The 15233-nt window shown below is 41.0% G+C and overlaps 1 protein-coding gene across 1 annotated transcript in view; it reads right to left on the bottom strand.

The window, feature by feature from the left end:
• Positions 1 to 15233, bottom strand: part of ADARB2 (adenosine deaminase RNA specific B2 (inactive)) — a 321084-nt gene that overhangs the window by 51003 nt on the left and 254848 nt on the right. The window contains exon 4 of the mRNA XM_069778153.1: positions 10787 to 10901. Coding sequence (XP_069634254.1) covers positions 10787 to 10901 — 115 coding nt within the window. The remainder of the gene's footprint in view (positions 1 to 10786; positions 10902 to 15233) is intronic.

Below are 15233 nucleotides of genomic sequence, written 5' to 3'. Positions count from 1 at the left end.
ATATGAAGGTTTTGTCAGCATATAAGTTGGATGTGGAGAACTGGCTGACATCTTACGGACTACAGTTATGAGCTGTGCTTTTAAGTCAGCCATGGCCATAAATGCAAACTGTCTACACCCATCTGCTTCGAGACACAGCTCTACCAATAAAACCAGAGAGTTTTGGCTAGTCTAATCAATGTTTCTACTGACTTTAATAGAGTTACTCTCACTTCTAGTGTGTTATGATCATTAAGTCCTTCCATAATACAGAATTTGTAGCCCTGCATATTTATGTGTTGGAAAAGGAAAATCAAAATCACTAGGTAATTGCAAGAGGTGTTGACTTTTACATGCAATCAGAAAACTGAATCACACTGGCTGTATATGGAGAACTTCTGTGACATTCAGTTAGCTTAATTCACATCGAACAGGATGGAGTTTGCAACTGCTAATGCCAGCATACAACTGGGATCACACTTTGGCTGCTCAGCAGCTGGTGCAACACGTAGAGAAACACCAGTCAGTATCGTCTATTTCACTGCATGTTTTAGACCCTGCTAGTGGTAATGAAATCTATCTTCTTTTTCAACATGACACCATGAAGACAACTCACTGCTTGGAATATATTCATTTTAAATTAGAAAAAATAATCAGAAAAATCAGGTTTGATTAATTAAAAAAACCAACCCACCTCCTTTATTGGGTTGGAGACAACTGACACAAAATCCTATGCTGTAAAGAGGAAAACCAGAAATAATGATAGTGTAACATCAAGCCTTCTGAATAATTCATGGGGTACAATTTCATGTTATTTTAAATGGTGCTGCTTCTTTCTCTGATAAGCAATAATTTTATGCTCTTTCTTTACCTTTTTTAACAAATCAGTCAAAAGGACTGTCTATTGTTATCTGCAAAAAAGTGCATTTGGAATAATTTTCAAGGCAGCTTAATAGACCTCTGATCACAGAGGAGGTTTTTTGGTTTTTGTTGTTGGTTTTTTTTTTTTAAATACCCTCTACTCATAGCTGAATAAGTTCAGGTTTCCATTTCAGGTTTGTTTAGGGAAGGAAAATTTCTTGATGCTACACAGCACTGACAAGTTCCACATTATTTTCTGTTATCTTCTTCCCTGGCAGCTCTACTACATCCTTAGAATGGCTTTAATTTTGTAATAAGAGATAGTAAGACATGAAAGGGCAGTGATGCTGGAAAAGCTGCCTGCGGGCACAGCCGTGGGCACAGTCCTGCACCCCACTGTCCCCAGGCAGGTCCCTGAGCCCGCGCAGAGCTCTGCGGGGGACTGCGCTGCCAGGCTGGGGGCTGCGCTCGCCACCCTGGGAATGGGCAATGTCCCATGCAAAACACTTCTGCAAAAGAGGCAAAGAGCTCTCCTCCCTGAAAAAAAAGCAGGAAAAGGACATGTTTCTCTGAAAAGGAGTTGAAACCATTGTCCCTGTTTGTTAATGCTTGCATGGGGGTAGGTCTACGGTTAGAAGTGAGGGATGTGTTCACCCAGGTACATCGGTCCATTTGGCCTGTAACTTGGTGATGCACCTACAACCCCCTCTGAAGTTTCAAGAGGAGTGAAATCAAGATGCGTGTGTGAGGTGGGAGCTGAAGATCGAGGGACTGGTGTGTGTGGCATGGAGTACCCTACCCTTCAGGTTCAATGTAGAATATGCACTCCTGACACACTGCTGTTCCCAGCTCTGCATGGAGAACAAAACCACACTCGTGGCTCCGAAAAAAAAAGAATATGCAGCCATAAGAGAAGAATTGTGTACAGCAGGCATGATTAACAGTATGCATACAGTTATTAACAGTATGCATTTATCTGCCTGCAATAAAGACTCTGCTCAATGTCTTCTCTCCATTTGCTACAGTACCAGTGATGGTGACTGTGATCATTTCAGCGACAAATGGGAGCCTAGGACTTCAGTGAGCACCCCGGCTGTGTCCCATAGCTTGCAGTTGGCTGTCCCGAGGAGCAGCCCTGAGATGGATGGGAGCGGCTGGTGTGAAGAAGTGGCTGACCAAAAAACTGGGAAGGAAGAAGCATGTTAAGGGCTTATGAAATGTAATAGCAGAAGTCTGAACAAAAGGCAAATACATAGCTAGGAAATATTAGGAATAAAGAAGTTGCTAGCAGTGAGGTTAAAGGTATTTGGGGGTACAAATGGAAAGCAGTCTTTGAAATGCCAGAGTTGTGCAGGGATTTCTTTTCCTGACGTCAACCTGTGGGTTCTGTGAAAGTGAATATATTGTATTTGTGTGGAAAGAGAGGGTGTAGAGGGAGCCTCTGAGAGCCTCGTATTTTCTTCCTTTATTAATGTGTTGGGTAATCCTGCCTCTGACTGCACCACTTCGGGAAGGCTATTCTCTGCAGTGCTCTTCATCTTCGTCAGTGAATGAGCAGGGGCAGAGGCGCCGTCCTCTCTGCCCTGATCTCTGATCCCTCTGTGCTGGAACCAAGAACCAGGGTATTGTCTGAGAGCAGCCATGGCTCTCCTTTCACAGCCGGGCACAGTAAACTTCCCCCAGTACCGTGGGGTGTTTCTTTGTGAACAAATTCCAAATTCAGTTCCTCCGGAAGAAAAATCCCTTTCTGTCACAAACCAGTTTTGAACTGCTCGATCACATTCTCAGATGCCTGAAAAAGGACTCTTGCACTAATCCATTTTGCAAGATGTTCCTATGCATGTCTTACCAGTAAGTCTCATTCACAAAGAGAATTTCCTGTCCCAGAAAAGAATGGAGAGGAAGCTGCCAGAGTGGAGGCGAATCAGAAAACAGGGGCAAAACTGCTGAGGGCTGCAGAGGAGAGTGACCCAACAGGAAAGAGTACGAAAATGAAGAATATAAACCTTTGGTAAGCGAGACCTATGAATGTGGTATAAATGCTTCCAAGTATCTGAAGGGTGCAAACCCCAAGGAGAAATGTGGGTACTAAATTTGGAGCAGTACAACTGAGGACCTGGGATGACATCACAGAAAATAAAAGTCAGGCTGAATAACTGGTGAGAATTATTAACAATGAGATCCATTAGACTAGAATGGTCTCCCAAGGTAGTGTTGAAAGCCCCATTGCTAATTGATTCATTTAAATCTAGACCAGAAAAAGCACTCGGGAATGCACCGCAGGGAACAATCTTGCACTTGCAGGGAAATGGACTGGATGACTTAGTGGTCTTTCCCAGTTCTAATTTCTATGGTCCATTTCTCTCCTCCCCTTAGTGGATGGAAAGGATGAAATCCTATCAGCTTTGCTTCTGAGGAGTGTGGAAGGAGACAGTGCTGTTCTTGCAAGTACCAGTGCCCTTTGCCTTCCCTTCCTTTCTGAAAGTGGGCTTTGGAAATCTGGAGGGGAAGGAGGGACAGTCAGCCCAGGCCCCTGCATGCTTCATCCCCATACCAAATCCACGAGGATTTTTTTTAAGCTAAATTGGTAGTGGCAGAATCAATGCTATTTGAGGGTCCTTTCCTTTCATGTGAGTTTGAACACTGTTTTCCTCCACAGAAACAGAGCTGTGTAGGGGATTACAGGTAATTCTTAATTTTAAAACAGGACTGAACTGCACTTTGCCTGCCAGGTCCTGAGGGCAGATATCTGTGTTTCTCTAACAAATATTGTGCCACTGATATCTGAGCACTAGGTAAATTGACAGTCTTATATGCTAGTGAGATCCTTAATTGCTAGTGAGAAAGGATGAAATCCTGAATGTGGATTTTGGCAGATAAGTACAGGAGGAACTTATTCCTCATTACTTTTTTCTTAAGTGTACTTGCATTTAAAAACATCTTCCTATGCTTTTTACTAGGTCAGTAAAGTAAAAGCAACGGTTGATGTCACTAAACCTTTATTCACCCAATAAACTTCTGTTTTTAAGATGAGAAGCACTCTTTGTTATTGAGATTGGAAGAATTTCCAGTTTGGCTTATCACAGAGCAGAATGAAAGTCTGAACTTTCCAACTCCCTGCTTCACACACTTAGGGATGGAAACAGAAGTGCCTATTTTTCATTTCCATGTTTTATGTTAATTATTATACCCATCTTGGTGGCGAATGCAATTATATGTGACAGAGAGCCAGGGCCTCACCTGCATCCAGGTTTTGAGAGATGTCAGTTACTATTTGAATCAGAAATATTCTTGAAACAGCAAGAACCAAATGCTAAGTCCAGAGACAGTAAATGGTCTGGGGTAAAAAGCTCAGAGAAGAGCTAGCTGCTCTGAAAAGGAAACCAGAACAACCAGCATGCACAGCAGGGAAGAAGACGTTTGCTGCTGGAGCTGCCCCAAAGGCACCAGTAAGATGGGCTGGAGACACCTACAGCTTGTGCAGCAGGTGGAAATGAGGGCTCAATTCCCTTCCCAGGTTAGGTCATTCTCCCATGGGAGTGCCTAAAACTGCTGATATGAGGGGGGTGTTTTCCCCTCTTCTTGCTGAACGTGTGCTACCAAACAACTATGAGGACAGAGTTGGGGTGCTCACCTCCAAAAGTGAAGCCCTAGTTCTGTACTTACTCCCAGCTGGTGCGTGCATTTTATCATCTTGTTTAGTGTAAAATACATAATCCAGCCTGGAACGATGACCTTGAACTTGTTTTTCCCTACTCTTCGCAAGGCCACAGGGCTGTGTCCCATCTCATATTTTCGGTTTCTAAGTAGTGTATCCTCAACTATTTTCTGTTCCTGAGCACTGATTTAACAGAAAAGATGAAGAAACACCCGAAGTTGCTCTTGTAGGGGGAGTACTTGCAGTGGCATGCCTAAGCCCTTATTTTAAAAGAAGTGATGAACCTGGTGGAGCCACAGTTTTAACTGCAAAACCTCAAACATCCTTTGAGCTGGAGTTTGGAAACCTAAATCTGTTGGGCTGCAGGAATCCTAGTCTGCCCCTTATAGGTCTACATTACAAAATCCAGAAATAGAGTTTCAGCTGTGGAAAAGGGATGCTCTTATGGAGTTCAAAATTATTTAGAGCAAATCTGAAGACTATTGGTTTAAGGTTTATAACCAGAGGAAAACAGATTTCTGAGAAAGAGTGACATATATGGTTTCTAACTACTTATCTATCTACCTATTTTAAAATATTTTGAGCAAACCTGTCAACTGGTGTTGATGTGTCAACCTGGGCACATGTAAGAAGTGGATAATGTTTCCAAGAATGTCAAATTACTTTGGTGAAGGTGAAGAAACTTCATGAGATTTTCAAAAGCATGTCAGCAGTTTGGGCACCCAATTTTGATTCGGGAATTTTAGTCTCATTGAAACACTGAGTCTCACTGGGATCAGGCTTTTAGCATCCATCTAACTACGCAAATGGGGCATGAGAGCCTAAATTACTCTTGTGACTCTATTCTTGAAGGGATGTGCCCTGGGCAGTAATCTGTAAATTATTCACAGTTCCTCTAACTGGTTTGGCTACTTGAATCCAATCTGGGATGGAGCAGACTGACACTCTACATAGGGCCTACATTTTCTACTGTATTTTACTACTTTATAACTTTCCTATTTAAACTAAGGATCAGAAAACAATTGGCCATCAATATTCCTGATTGTACTTAGACGTCAGGCTTTATGAGTCTTAATATGACTGTAAGGATCCACGGAGACATATTGTCAACTTTACTTTTTTCTGTTATTCCACTTAACAATGATTAAGATCTGTTCCATGAGATACAGATGATAATTTCCCATCTTTTATCACAGCATGAAATTGCTATTTAGGGCTCTTTTGTCCAGTTCATCTTTATTTCATACAAGATAACTGAGAAGACCTCCTAGTTTGCTTTTAACATCAAAATGATTGTCAGCTTAAAAAAAAAAAAGATAGAAGAGAGAAAATTGAAGTGAGAAATCAACTCATAACCTTTTTCTATGAATGCCACGCTCCTGTGAAAAGGACTGAACTTTCTTAATGCTTCATTTTTAACAGAAAGCATGACAAAAAGTTCCTATCAGTATTTAAACTGCTAAGATTTGTCAAACACAAATGGGAAAATAGTGTTTAAATAGCAGTCTCATTTTGTCCATAATGATTATGGGAGGGTTTTTCTGCAAAGAGGACTTGGCAATAATAGATCATCTTTGCACTGAGTGACAGGAATTCTTTACTGCGGCCAGTGATTTCAGGTAGAGCGCAAACGTATGCCCGTATCTGGTCAGAGCTGGCAAAGGCAAACTCCGTCTGTGGTGTAAATAACCAGCGTGAATGCCGCCAGCCTCTAAATCGCAGCGCTCGGTGTGCAGCTCCCACCTCCAGCTCCCACCCCGCGCTGCCCTGCCCTGCCCGGGGGCTTCCTATCTCCCAGCTCGGGGAGCAGGCAGCACCGTCTGCGCTCTCCTCCATCACCCGGGCACCGGTAAAGCCAGCTGCCCTGACCGCTGACCCGTGGTGGGACCATGCGCTTCGCCAAGCCCTGCAAGACCTGCTTTCTCAGCAGCGGCTCCTTGGCCTCCTGTCACCTGGTAATCTGTGACTCCGTGCATCAGGGGTGAAGGTACATGAGAGTGTTGTGGTTTCACACTTGTTGACCTGTGTTAGAAAATATTAGCTTGCTTGCCCTTGATTTTTTCCAACTGTATCTACTGGCATAATAATAATAATAATAATAATAATAATAATAATATTTTCCCCTGATTTTTTTTGAATAAAAAGGTACAGCAGACAAGCGGGTCAAAATAAGATGTCCAAATTGCCCCCAAGACAGTCACACAGGAAGAGTGGGAGCTGGTAGGTTACCTTAATCTGTGACAGCAAGAAAGAGTATGTCCAGCTATTGTTGTTGCGCACCCTGAAATGAAATATTGATTGATCCTGGCCAACAGCCAAACACCCACCCAGCCTCTTGCTCACTCCCCTCTCCTATGTGATTGAGAGAAAATAGAAGGAAGGCAAGAAGTCTCATGGATTGAGATAATGATATTTCACGGTTGCTTGGCAAGACAAATGCCATAAACCCAAATGCCTCCCCCTTCTCTTTCTTTCCCCAAACTTTTATTGCTAAGCACAATGTGATAGGCCATGGAATATCCCCTTCCTCAGCTGGGGACAGCTGTCCTGGCTGTGTCCCCTCCCAGCCTCTTGCCCACCCCCAGCCTACTTGCTGGGGATGGGGATGGCAATGGGAGAGAGAAAGTCTTGACACTTTGCAAGCACTGTCCAGCAATAGCCAAAACATTAGTGTTATCAACTGTGTTTTATCCACAAATGCAAAATACTATGAGGAAAGTTAACTCCATGCATCACATGCCTGGATATGCATGTTCTGAGGGGATGGTTTGTGTTTGACATGATGTTATCTGGACTGTCTCTTCCACAGGTGAACTGATGTTTTTAATTTACCATATGTGAACCCATCATATCTTTAGAGAAGTCAGGAGAACTACTGTGGATAGTCAGTATGCGATAAAACTTAGGTCCTCATATTAATACTATGCTACAATAACAAGTATACTTATTGTTCTACTTGAAGATATCCTGTGGGAATATGGCTTGCTGTACATGGAAGATTTGAATGCAATGTCTTACCCATTAAACAATTTTTCCTAGAGTCAATCAAACAATTTTTGATAGAACAATCTTCTCTGAATGTGTTTCAACAAAATTAGAATGTGTTAGAGGATGGGCAGATTTCAAATACATTAGAACTGCAAAACTGTTAAATAATTTACTTCAGCTGTTCCATCTTTTGAAACATTTAGTTCAAGATCTGTTATGCTAGTTTTTTAATTATTATGATATTCAATTATTATATTACATCAGATAACAACACATCAGCTGGTATCTAGTGTGATAATTTGCTCATACCTAGGCAGGTGTTTTCAAGGTTATCTTGATGTCTACTAATCAAATGTCTTGAAAACTTACTTTCACAAAAATGCATCGAGTTTTTAACTTTTCATCACAATTCAGAGCAAAGCATATCTAAATACATTGGACTGCCTGTTTTTCTGACTAGCAATTTATTACTGCGGAACATTCACAGTCAGTCAATAACATCATTTTCTACAGTTTTTTCTTTCTCGTACTTTGGAATTTGCCCTGGGTGCTACAGCATAAGTCAATTACAGTGCACAAATGTAACTCTCTTTGGTTTCCCTGGGAAACTGAAATGGCAGAAAAAAATGTCAGAGTTCAGGAAAAGAAAACCAATCTAGCACACTTCTGTTTCGCCTGTAGAGATTTTGTATTATCTTAACAGCAGTTATCACAGAATCACATTGTGCTTTTTACCAGCTTTGTCTGAAAACTGTACAAGCACAGATAAATCTGTTTCTAGTCAGGATGACATTAAATTGAAATGAAGGTAAAAACAAATTAATTTTTGTCTGTTATGGGTGCGTATGGTACCAAATGCAACAAGACATTACCAGATTTGTTTTTGTTGATGTCATTAGTAAACTGCAGAGATCTAAGGGTTTTTCTGCCAAATTCTATGTTAAAAACACAGGAAATTGGTACTTATTTGAGTGTTTGATGTGGAAAACCTGTCTGTGCCATCTCTGAACAGAGTGTGTCAAGGTCCTTGCTACCTCTGGGAATGATGGTGGGGAACAGACCACAAATCTACAACTTTAGTACAGAAAATAATGACATAAATGGCAAATGATTCATCTTGCCACGGTTGGCAGACATTCTTGTGCTGGAAAGAACTCAAGTCTTCCTGGAAAATGTACCAAGATAAGGCTATTTCTAGCTTTGCATCCTCTGTGAATCACTTAATATCTGTGCATTTCTTTTCTAGGGTCCACAAAACCAGTAAGATATTGACAAATTCGATGGCTGACAGATTGAAGGAATTCATAAAAGGGAATTCAGAATTAAAAAAGAAGCCTTGAGGGAAATGGTTTGTGAATATAAGTAAAATTATACTGTGTCTTAATGCTGACTAAGATGAAATATGAAATACAAATGTGTAAAATCCCACTAAGGTCATGGGACTCATAAAAAAAAACATCAGGAGGACACTTTCACCCCTTCCCCAAAGAAGAGACACAGACAGCCCCAGCTGCCCAGCAAGGCCAGCAGGGATCTGGATGTGCCTCTTCCCTCCCCTAGTACTGCATGCACTCAGCAGGCACAATTTTCAAAGTTATGACTCCTTTAGGTGACTTCTCTTCCTGTATGGTGTGGGGTTTTAAACTGCTGCTTTGGTCATACAGCAATGAGGCTGCATTCGTTCCATCATGCTTTTTAAAGCAGGTCTAGGCCTGGGCTAAAGAATGCAGAAGTAGTACCTTGGCAAGGTAGAATGGAATGAAATTTTTACAGGCAAAATACACACTGAATATAAGAAAACTGAACAGGGGCACTAAGCTGTGTACAGCCTCCCCTCAACAAGTGATTAAAGTAACAATTCTTGGCTCCTGTAACTTAGCTTCTTATAAAAGGCATATTTAAATGTTCTTCCTTGTGGTCCAGCTTTGAAAGCGCTCCTCTAATAAATTACAACACTTTTTTAAAATCTGATGAGTCCTACAGCCAAGAAATCTGACTATGACAAGGCAGCTGGTATGCTGGTGCATATTTCACTTCCCAAAGTCAATCACAATCTCCCTTTTATTTTTCTTGCTACTAAATATGTCTCCTGTGGTCCGTAGGACTTACAAACCATGTTTTGTGTTTGTACAACACTATGGCTGTGCAGCACTTACTTAAAAAATGGAAGACTCATCCATTATTCCAGATCCTAAAGTAATATAAAAAATAACTACCCAAACCAGATTAAGCGAAATGATAACAAATTTAGCTGAGGAGGAGTTCCGTTTCAACCAAAGGTCTAAAAGACTTTTAGGCCAACTTCTCTACTTCTAGTTTCAGGAGAGAATTTCTCACTCTTTTCACATCAGAAAGGAGGAGAATAAGTTACTCTGCACAGAACTCTTAGCTGTATTTAGGTTCTGTGGTTGGAAAAGATCCAGCAGATAATCCTGTCTCCATCCTGCTGCCTTGCAATATTCACAACTGTCCCTATTGAATCTAGCTAATGTAATTGTTGAAAGGAAGGAGTAAAACGAGCCTGAATGAATTATACATGCCTTTCCCCTCTGAGCTTATCTTCTCATTTCTAAACTCAATCCACTGCTCCACATGTCTAAGTGAGAATGAAGTTTATGGCAGCATCTCCACTGCTGACATTCTCATAAATACTGAGGTGCCCCAGCTGAGGTACGCTCACAAAGACAGACAGGCCATCTATGCAACAGTTTCATCAAAGGGCTAAAGATTTCTATATAGTATGTGTCCATCAGTTAACTCTTAACAGGAGTGAATATCAAAGTTAGGCCCTGCTGATAAGTGTAAGTATTTCCCATGGTTAGAGCAAAGTAGAATTAAAACAACATGTGCTCTGGGTCTGTTTCTTTTGACTGGAAAGGAAATGGGCTGAGATTTGCTTTTGTTGCCAGTCTGAAACAAGGTTTATGGTAGCCTTGTACAACAAAAACTTGGTGTTTCCAGATCTAAAAAAGCAATTAATGGATAATACAACTTTTTATTGATAACTACACCCCCCCCCCCCCCCCATCTATTAGGAAAAGCAAAATCAGACAGGTCTGCATTTTGTCCTGTAAACAAAGCAATGTAGGGACATCTTTATGAATAAATCTTTACCTCTGTTGCCAACATTTTTTGTGTGAACTTACTTGAGATGTAAATATTTAATGCTTCTTTTCTCTGCATTACTATTTATTTTTCTGTGTGGGAGTAAAGGCATCCTTCAATACTGTGGACGAGGTAAATAATGTATTACTTAGTCATGAAAAATGCCAGAGGAAAATAAATGAGAGGATATCTTACCTTTGGTCATCACAATGCCTGCAAGAGTTTTGTGGCGTGCATGCATAGAAGTGAAATTATCTGTCAGCTCCCGGAACTTCTGTGCAACCATTTGGTATACAGAGTCGGCAAAATCCTGAAAGACACAGTCAGAAAGAATTTTTTCACTTCTTTGATTGAGGAGCCTGGGCGTTTCTGCAGATTAGTCACCTGCTGTCAACTGCTGAGAGGTTCCTTTTAGAATTAGACACCACCTACCCAAGCAAAGATGAAAGGAGTATCTCTCTGTCAACTACCCACATCACCCTCAGAAAAGGCCAAATTAACTGAAATAAAGCTAGAGACCCGTATTGACTAGGATTAGTGGTAAAGGGAGAAGATTTCAAGGCTGACTTATTTTCAGCCTCCTAGACGTTGGTCCAGGATCAGTTCACAGGAAATTTGTTGGTCCTTTATGGATTTTATTGTAGTGAGCTGAAGAGGCGGACGTGTGTCCCACCAAACCACTTATTTCCATGAGCCCACTGAAAATTTCCATTAGCCCACTGAAGCCCGAGAGCTGAGGTCTGGGTTATAGGTAAGGACCATCTGTTTCTGCATTCAAGGTGAGTTTTTAATGACTCGCAGCTACTGAGGTAAAAAAATCAGCTCACGTTTAATGCTGTCAGAGGAGTACCATGGTCTGTCTTGCTTCCAGCTTGACAGCCATTGGGAGGAAGGGAAGGGGAACCTCTGTTTGCACACCCTACCGAAGGTGTTGCTCGCATGAGTTCATTGGTGTGCAGTAGTGCTGAGGGACTGGTCTGCCAGGTCTCCTCCTGAGCATGTCAGCTTTGTTGAAAGGTCAAATTTTCCCATGGACTGGGCTCTGGAGACTGTGTGGTCTGAACCCTCAGATCTGAGTGAGTCCAGTCACCAGGGAGAGCCTTGGGAAGCTGGTTACTGAAGCTGAGCAGGGTAAAAGGTCTAAAAAGTGAATTCTGCAGACTGCATATGGCTGAATGTGAACTGAAACCAGCTCTGGTGCTCCTGAGAACACCACTACTTGGACCAGTTCCCTGCTGCAGAGTTTAGTATCTTTTCATTTACTTAATCTCTGCACTTTGTTTGGCACAGAGCCTTTCAAGCATACATTAGAGATAAGTCAGAGGAATGCTGTTTGTGAGCATGAGTTGTTCTTAAAGTGCTTTGCAAGTTTGAACATAAAAAAGTAAGATCCAAAGGATTTTTTTTCCTGAGCCATATGATTTCTTGTGGGAAACCAAGCTGTACCTACAAATCCTTCCAGGAGCAGTTCCTGGGGGCTGGACCTTACTCTGGGATGCTGACAGAAAACCTCCTGGCATGCTGTGATCTGGTTAGCACCCAGTGCTCATGTCTTTATTAGCAAAAGTGGCTCGACCAAGCAACAATTCCAGTTTTTCTCTTGCTGTCGGGCTAAGCTACCTGGGGGAAGGTCCCGGTAAAACAGGCCCCCCTGCATTCACCTGGTTTCTTTAAGTGGGCTCATGGAATACATGGAGGAGATGCTGAGTCTGATACTCAGCCTCCCTCACCCTGAAAGATCCACAGCCATGCAGGAGTAAGGAAATGTATTTAAGAAGATCATAGCCATTCTTTTTCTCCCAAAACTGTTAATGGTAATGAAAACATGTTGGCAAAACCACAGTATTTTAAATTGGGAGAACATACAGCTATTTTTCAGAGGAAAGCAGATTCTAATTCACAAATATTATCAGTAATACTACTGCCACTGAGAGCCTCTACAGGCTGTATACCATATGTTTCTACAGTTTGTTGCAAAAGTCAGCTTAATTTTTAAACATTATTATAGCAAATATAAAAAAATCTAATTAAATAAAACATAACAACAATTAGGGAACCCCCTTTTCATAAAACCTGGAATATTTTTTCCATGTACAATGCTTGTAAGTGATTGCAATATGCTCAAATACATGGAGGATAGGCTTTCTCTGAAACAATAATTTTTCTTTGTTTTGCTAAATGCAGTTTTCCAAGGTATTGCTCTGGGAACAAATCATTTGCCCAAAAAGACAGTTTAATATAACATGAAATAAAATATGCTGGCTTGTTGCAAAAGAAGGAAAGAAGCACATAAACCCTTTCTGGAAGATGCATGCAGAATTCTACACTAGAATTAAACGAAAACTAAGAAAAATTATCAAGAACAGTTTGACAGTTTCTAAATGGAATTTCAATTTGACCGCATTTATAACTCTTCTAATCTAATTGTCCACAACCACCATGTGAGCAAGGTTTTGCTCATACAGTGCTTCTGAAGGATGAATTTTGGGTCAATTCTCATTTGTCAAGCATCAAGGCACCCTTGTGATATAAATGCAATTATAGTTGCTTTACAGATGAATGAGTGAAGGCACTAAAAGGGTGAGGGACTGGTCCAGGGGAATAGCATGGAGCTGGGCACAGCCAGGTGTTCTGATTTCCTGATGCTCTGGTTAAGTGCTCAGCGCTGGAACACTGCCTGTCTTTCATAATATGAAAGTTTGTTTCTAAACTTGTTTTCCCTACTGAAGAGTGACTTCATCCATAACGGAAAACTAAGAAGTATTTGCAGGACTGATATAACTGGGCCCCATATGGTGGACTGAAAATCTGATCAGTTTTATTTAGACTAGAAAGAAAGCAAAAAAAAAAAAAAAAAAAAAGAGTATCTCAATAAAACTATCTACACCATCATTTAAAAAAGGAATCAAATCATAAATTTCATCTCCTGCAGTACTGAAGTCCAATCCATGCCTGCATTTCTAGCGTACCCTCCAAATCTGCATCCCAGGGCATTTTGCGCTCATTAAGAGTTAATTAGCTTAGAGGCACATACAATTCCTAAAAGAATCATTTAAAAAATGCTAAATAGAACAAATAACTTCTAACTTTGGATTTAGAAATCCCCACAGTCAGAGCTTTCTTTACTTCATTTGGCAGTAGGTTCCAAAGCCAGAGAGCAAAGAGACTCACTAAAGGCAAAATAACGACATGACTTCAGATAACATTTAGGGACGATAAGGAATTCAGCATTTGCTGATCTCAAGGAGTGACCTGGGACATTAAAGAACAGCAAATCCATTAAATGTGAAGCCTCTTAGCTAAAATAAGTCAGGCGAGTATTTTTGGTCTTGAATCCATTGCCTGAAAGGATGCCATTGAAATTAATAGAAGCAGAGGAGTGGCATACATGAATACGTGTAGGATGCAGGAAAAACAGCCAGAAACATAGGGTCTAAGCTGAGAGGTCATTTACAGGCTGTGATATTGCCCAAACTTTCCAAATGGATATTCCAAAGTACAATGGAAAGCAGGAAAGGGAGCAGTCTATTTTTGCAGATGGTGAAAAATAAGAAGTCAATATATGCACAGCTCAGCCCTGTAATGAATTTGATACCCTGAGGATTTGCGTGTAATGCAGCATAATTGCAGGGCCTGGAATAATCTGTCCCTGAAAGCTGGCTCAGTGGCAGAGCTGGGTATAGGGTTAGTTCCCTCACCTATACCCATAAGTTACAAGAGGTGCAGAGTGTTGCCTTCCTCTCTAACATACACCAGAGCAGCTATTTGGCCTTATTCATTCATGTGCGCTGAAATCACTGACAGCGTTTCTGCCTATATTGAGTCTTTAGACTGGATTTCAATGTTTTTACAGAGACAAAACTGGTTACAGATATATCTAATGCATACCGGACTGATACAGTGGAGATAAGAGTTGGTACATTTATCCCTGCTCTATTTAGAACCATAAATTTCATTCAAGAGATTTTCTTGCTTTACTATTAAACCATAATCCTAGGATACTAAAAGATACATATCCAGATGATCATTCCTGATGGGATATAAACCAGAAAAATTCTACTACTGATGGCCATTGTGAGCCTGGTTGAACTTTTGGGATACAGGCTAGACTGTGTTATCTGCCATCAGAAATAACTTAAAAACCATACACAAAAGAAAGCATTCTTTTGTTATTCTCTATTATCAAAACAATTAATCTCAGAGAAAAGTTGTGTTTGGTGATATCACAGTTCCTATTGCCAGACATGAGTGAAAATAATCTCCATCTGGAGTAAATACAACAGCCAAATACATCTTGGCAGCTTCTGAACGAATATCAGGTTGGTAGTAGAAAAAGGGAAAATTTCAGAAGATGGGGGAAAAAGAAGAGTAGAAACTTTCTTTGTGAAAGAAAAATTCAGTGCAATTAATACAGGTGCATGGAATTGCACTGATCATGTAATGGCAGAGAAATGGCAGCTTGGGGCAGGGGGACAGGGCAGGAGAAAATAAAAAGATACAGACAGTCAGAACTCTGAAAATTTTTACCGAGACACACAGGAGAATAAGTGCTCAAATACCGCTTGAGTGCTGGACCTAGGGCTGGCTTATGTTTGGGTCTTAAATCTCCTTGGAAAACGGGTGTGATGCAAAATGCCACTGA

The sequence above is a fragment of the Haliaeetus albicilla genome, chromosome 2 (genome assembly GCF_947461875.1).
Source record: "Haliaeetus albicilla chromosome 2, bHalAlb1.1, whole genome shotgun sequence".
In the NCBI taxonomy this organism is placed as follows: domain Eukaryota; kingdom Metazoa; phylum Chordata; class Aves; order Accipitriformes; family Accipitridae; genus Haliaeetus; species Haliaeetus albicilla.
The sequence above is the reverse complement of the archived record's forward strand: the minus strand, read 5'-3'. Positions and strand labels throughout refer to the sequence as shown.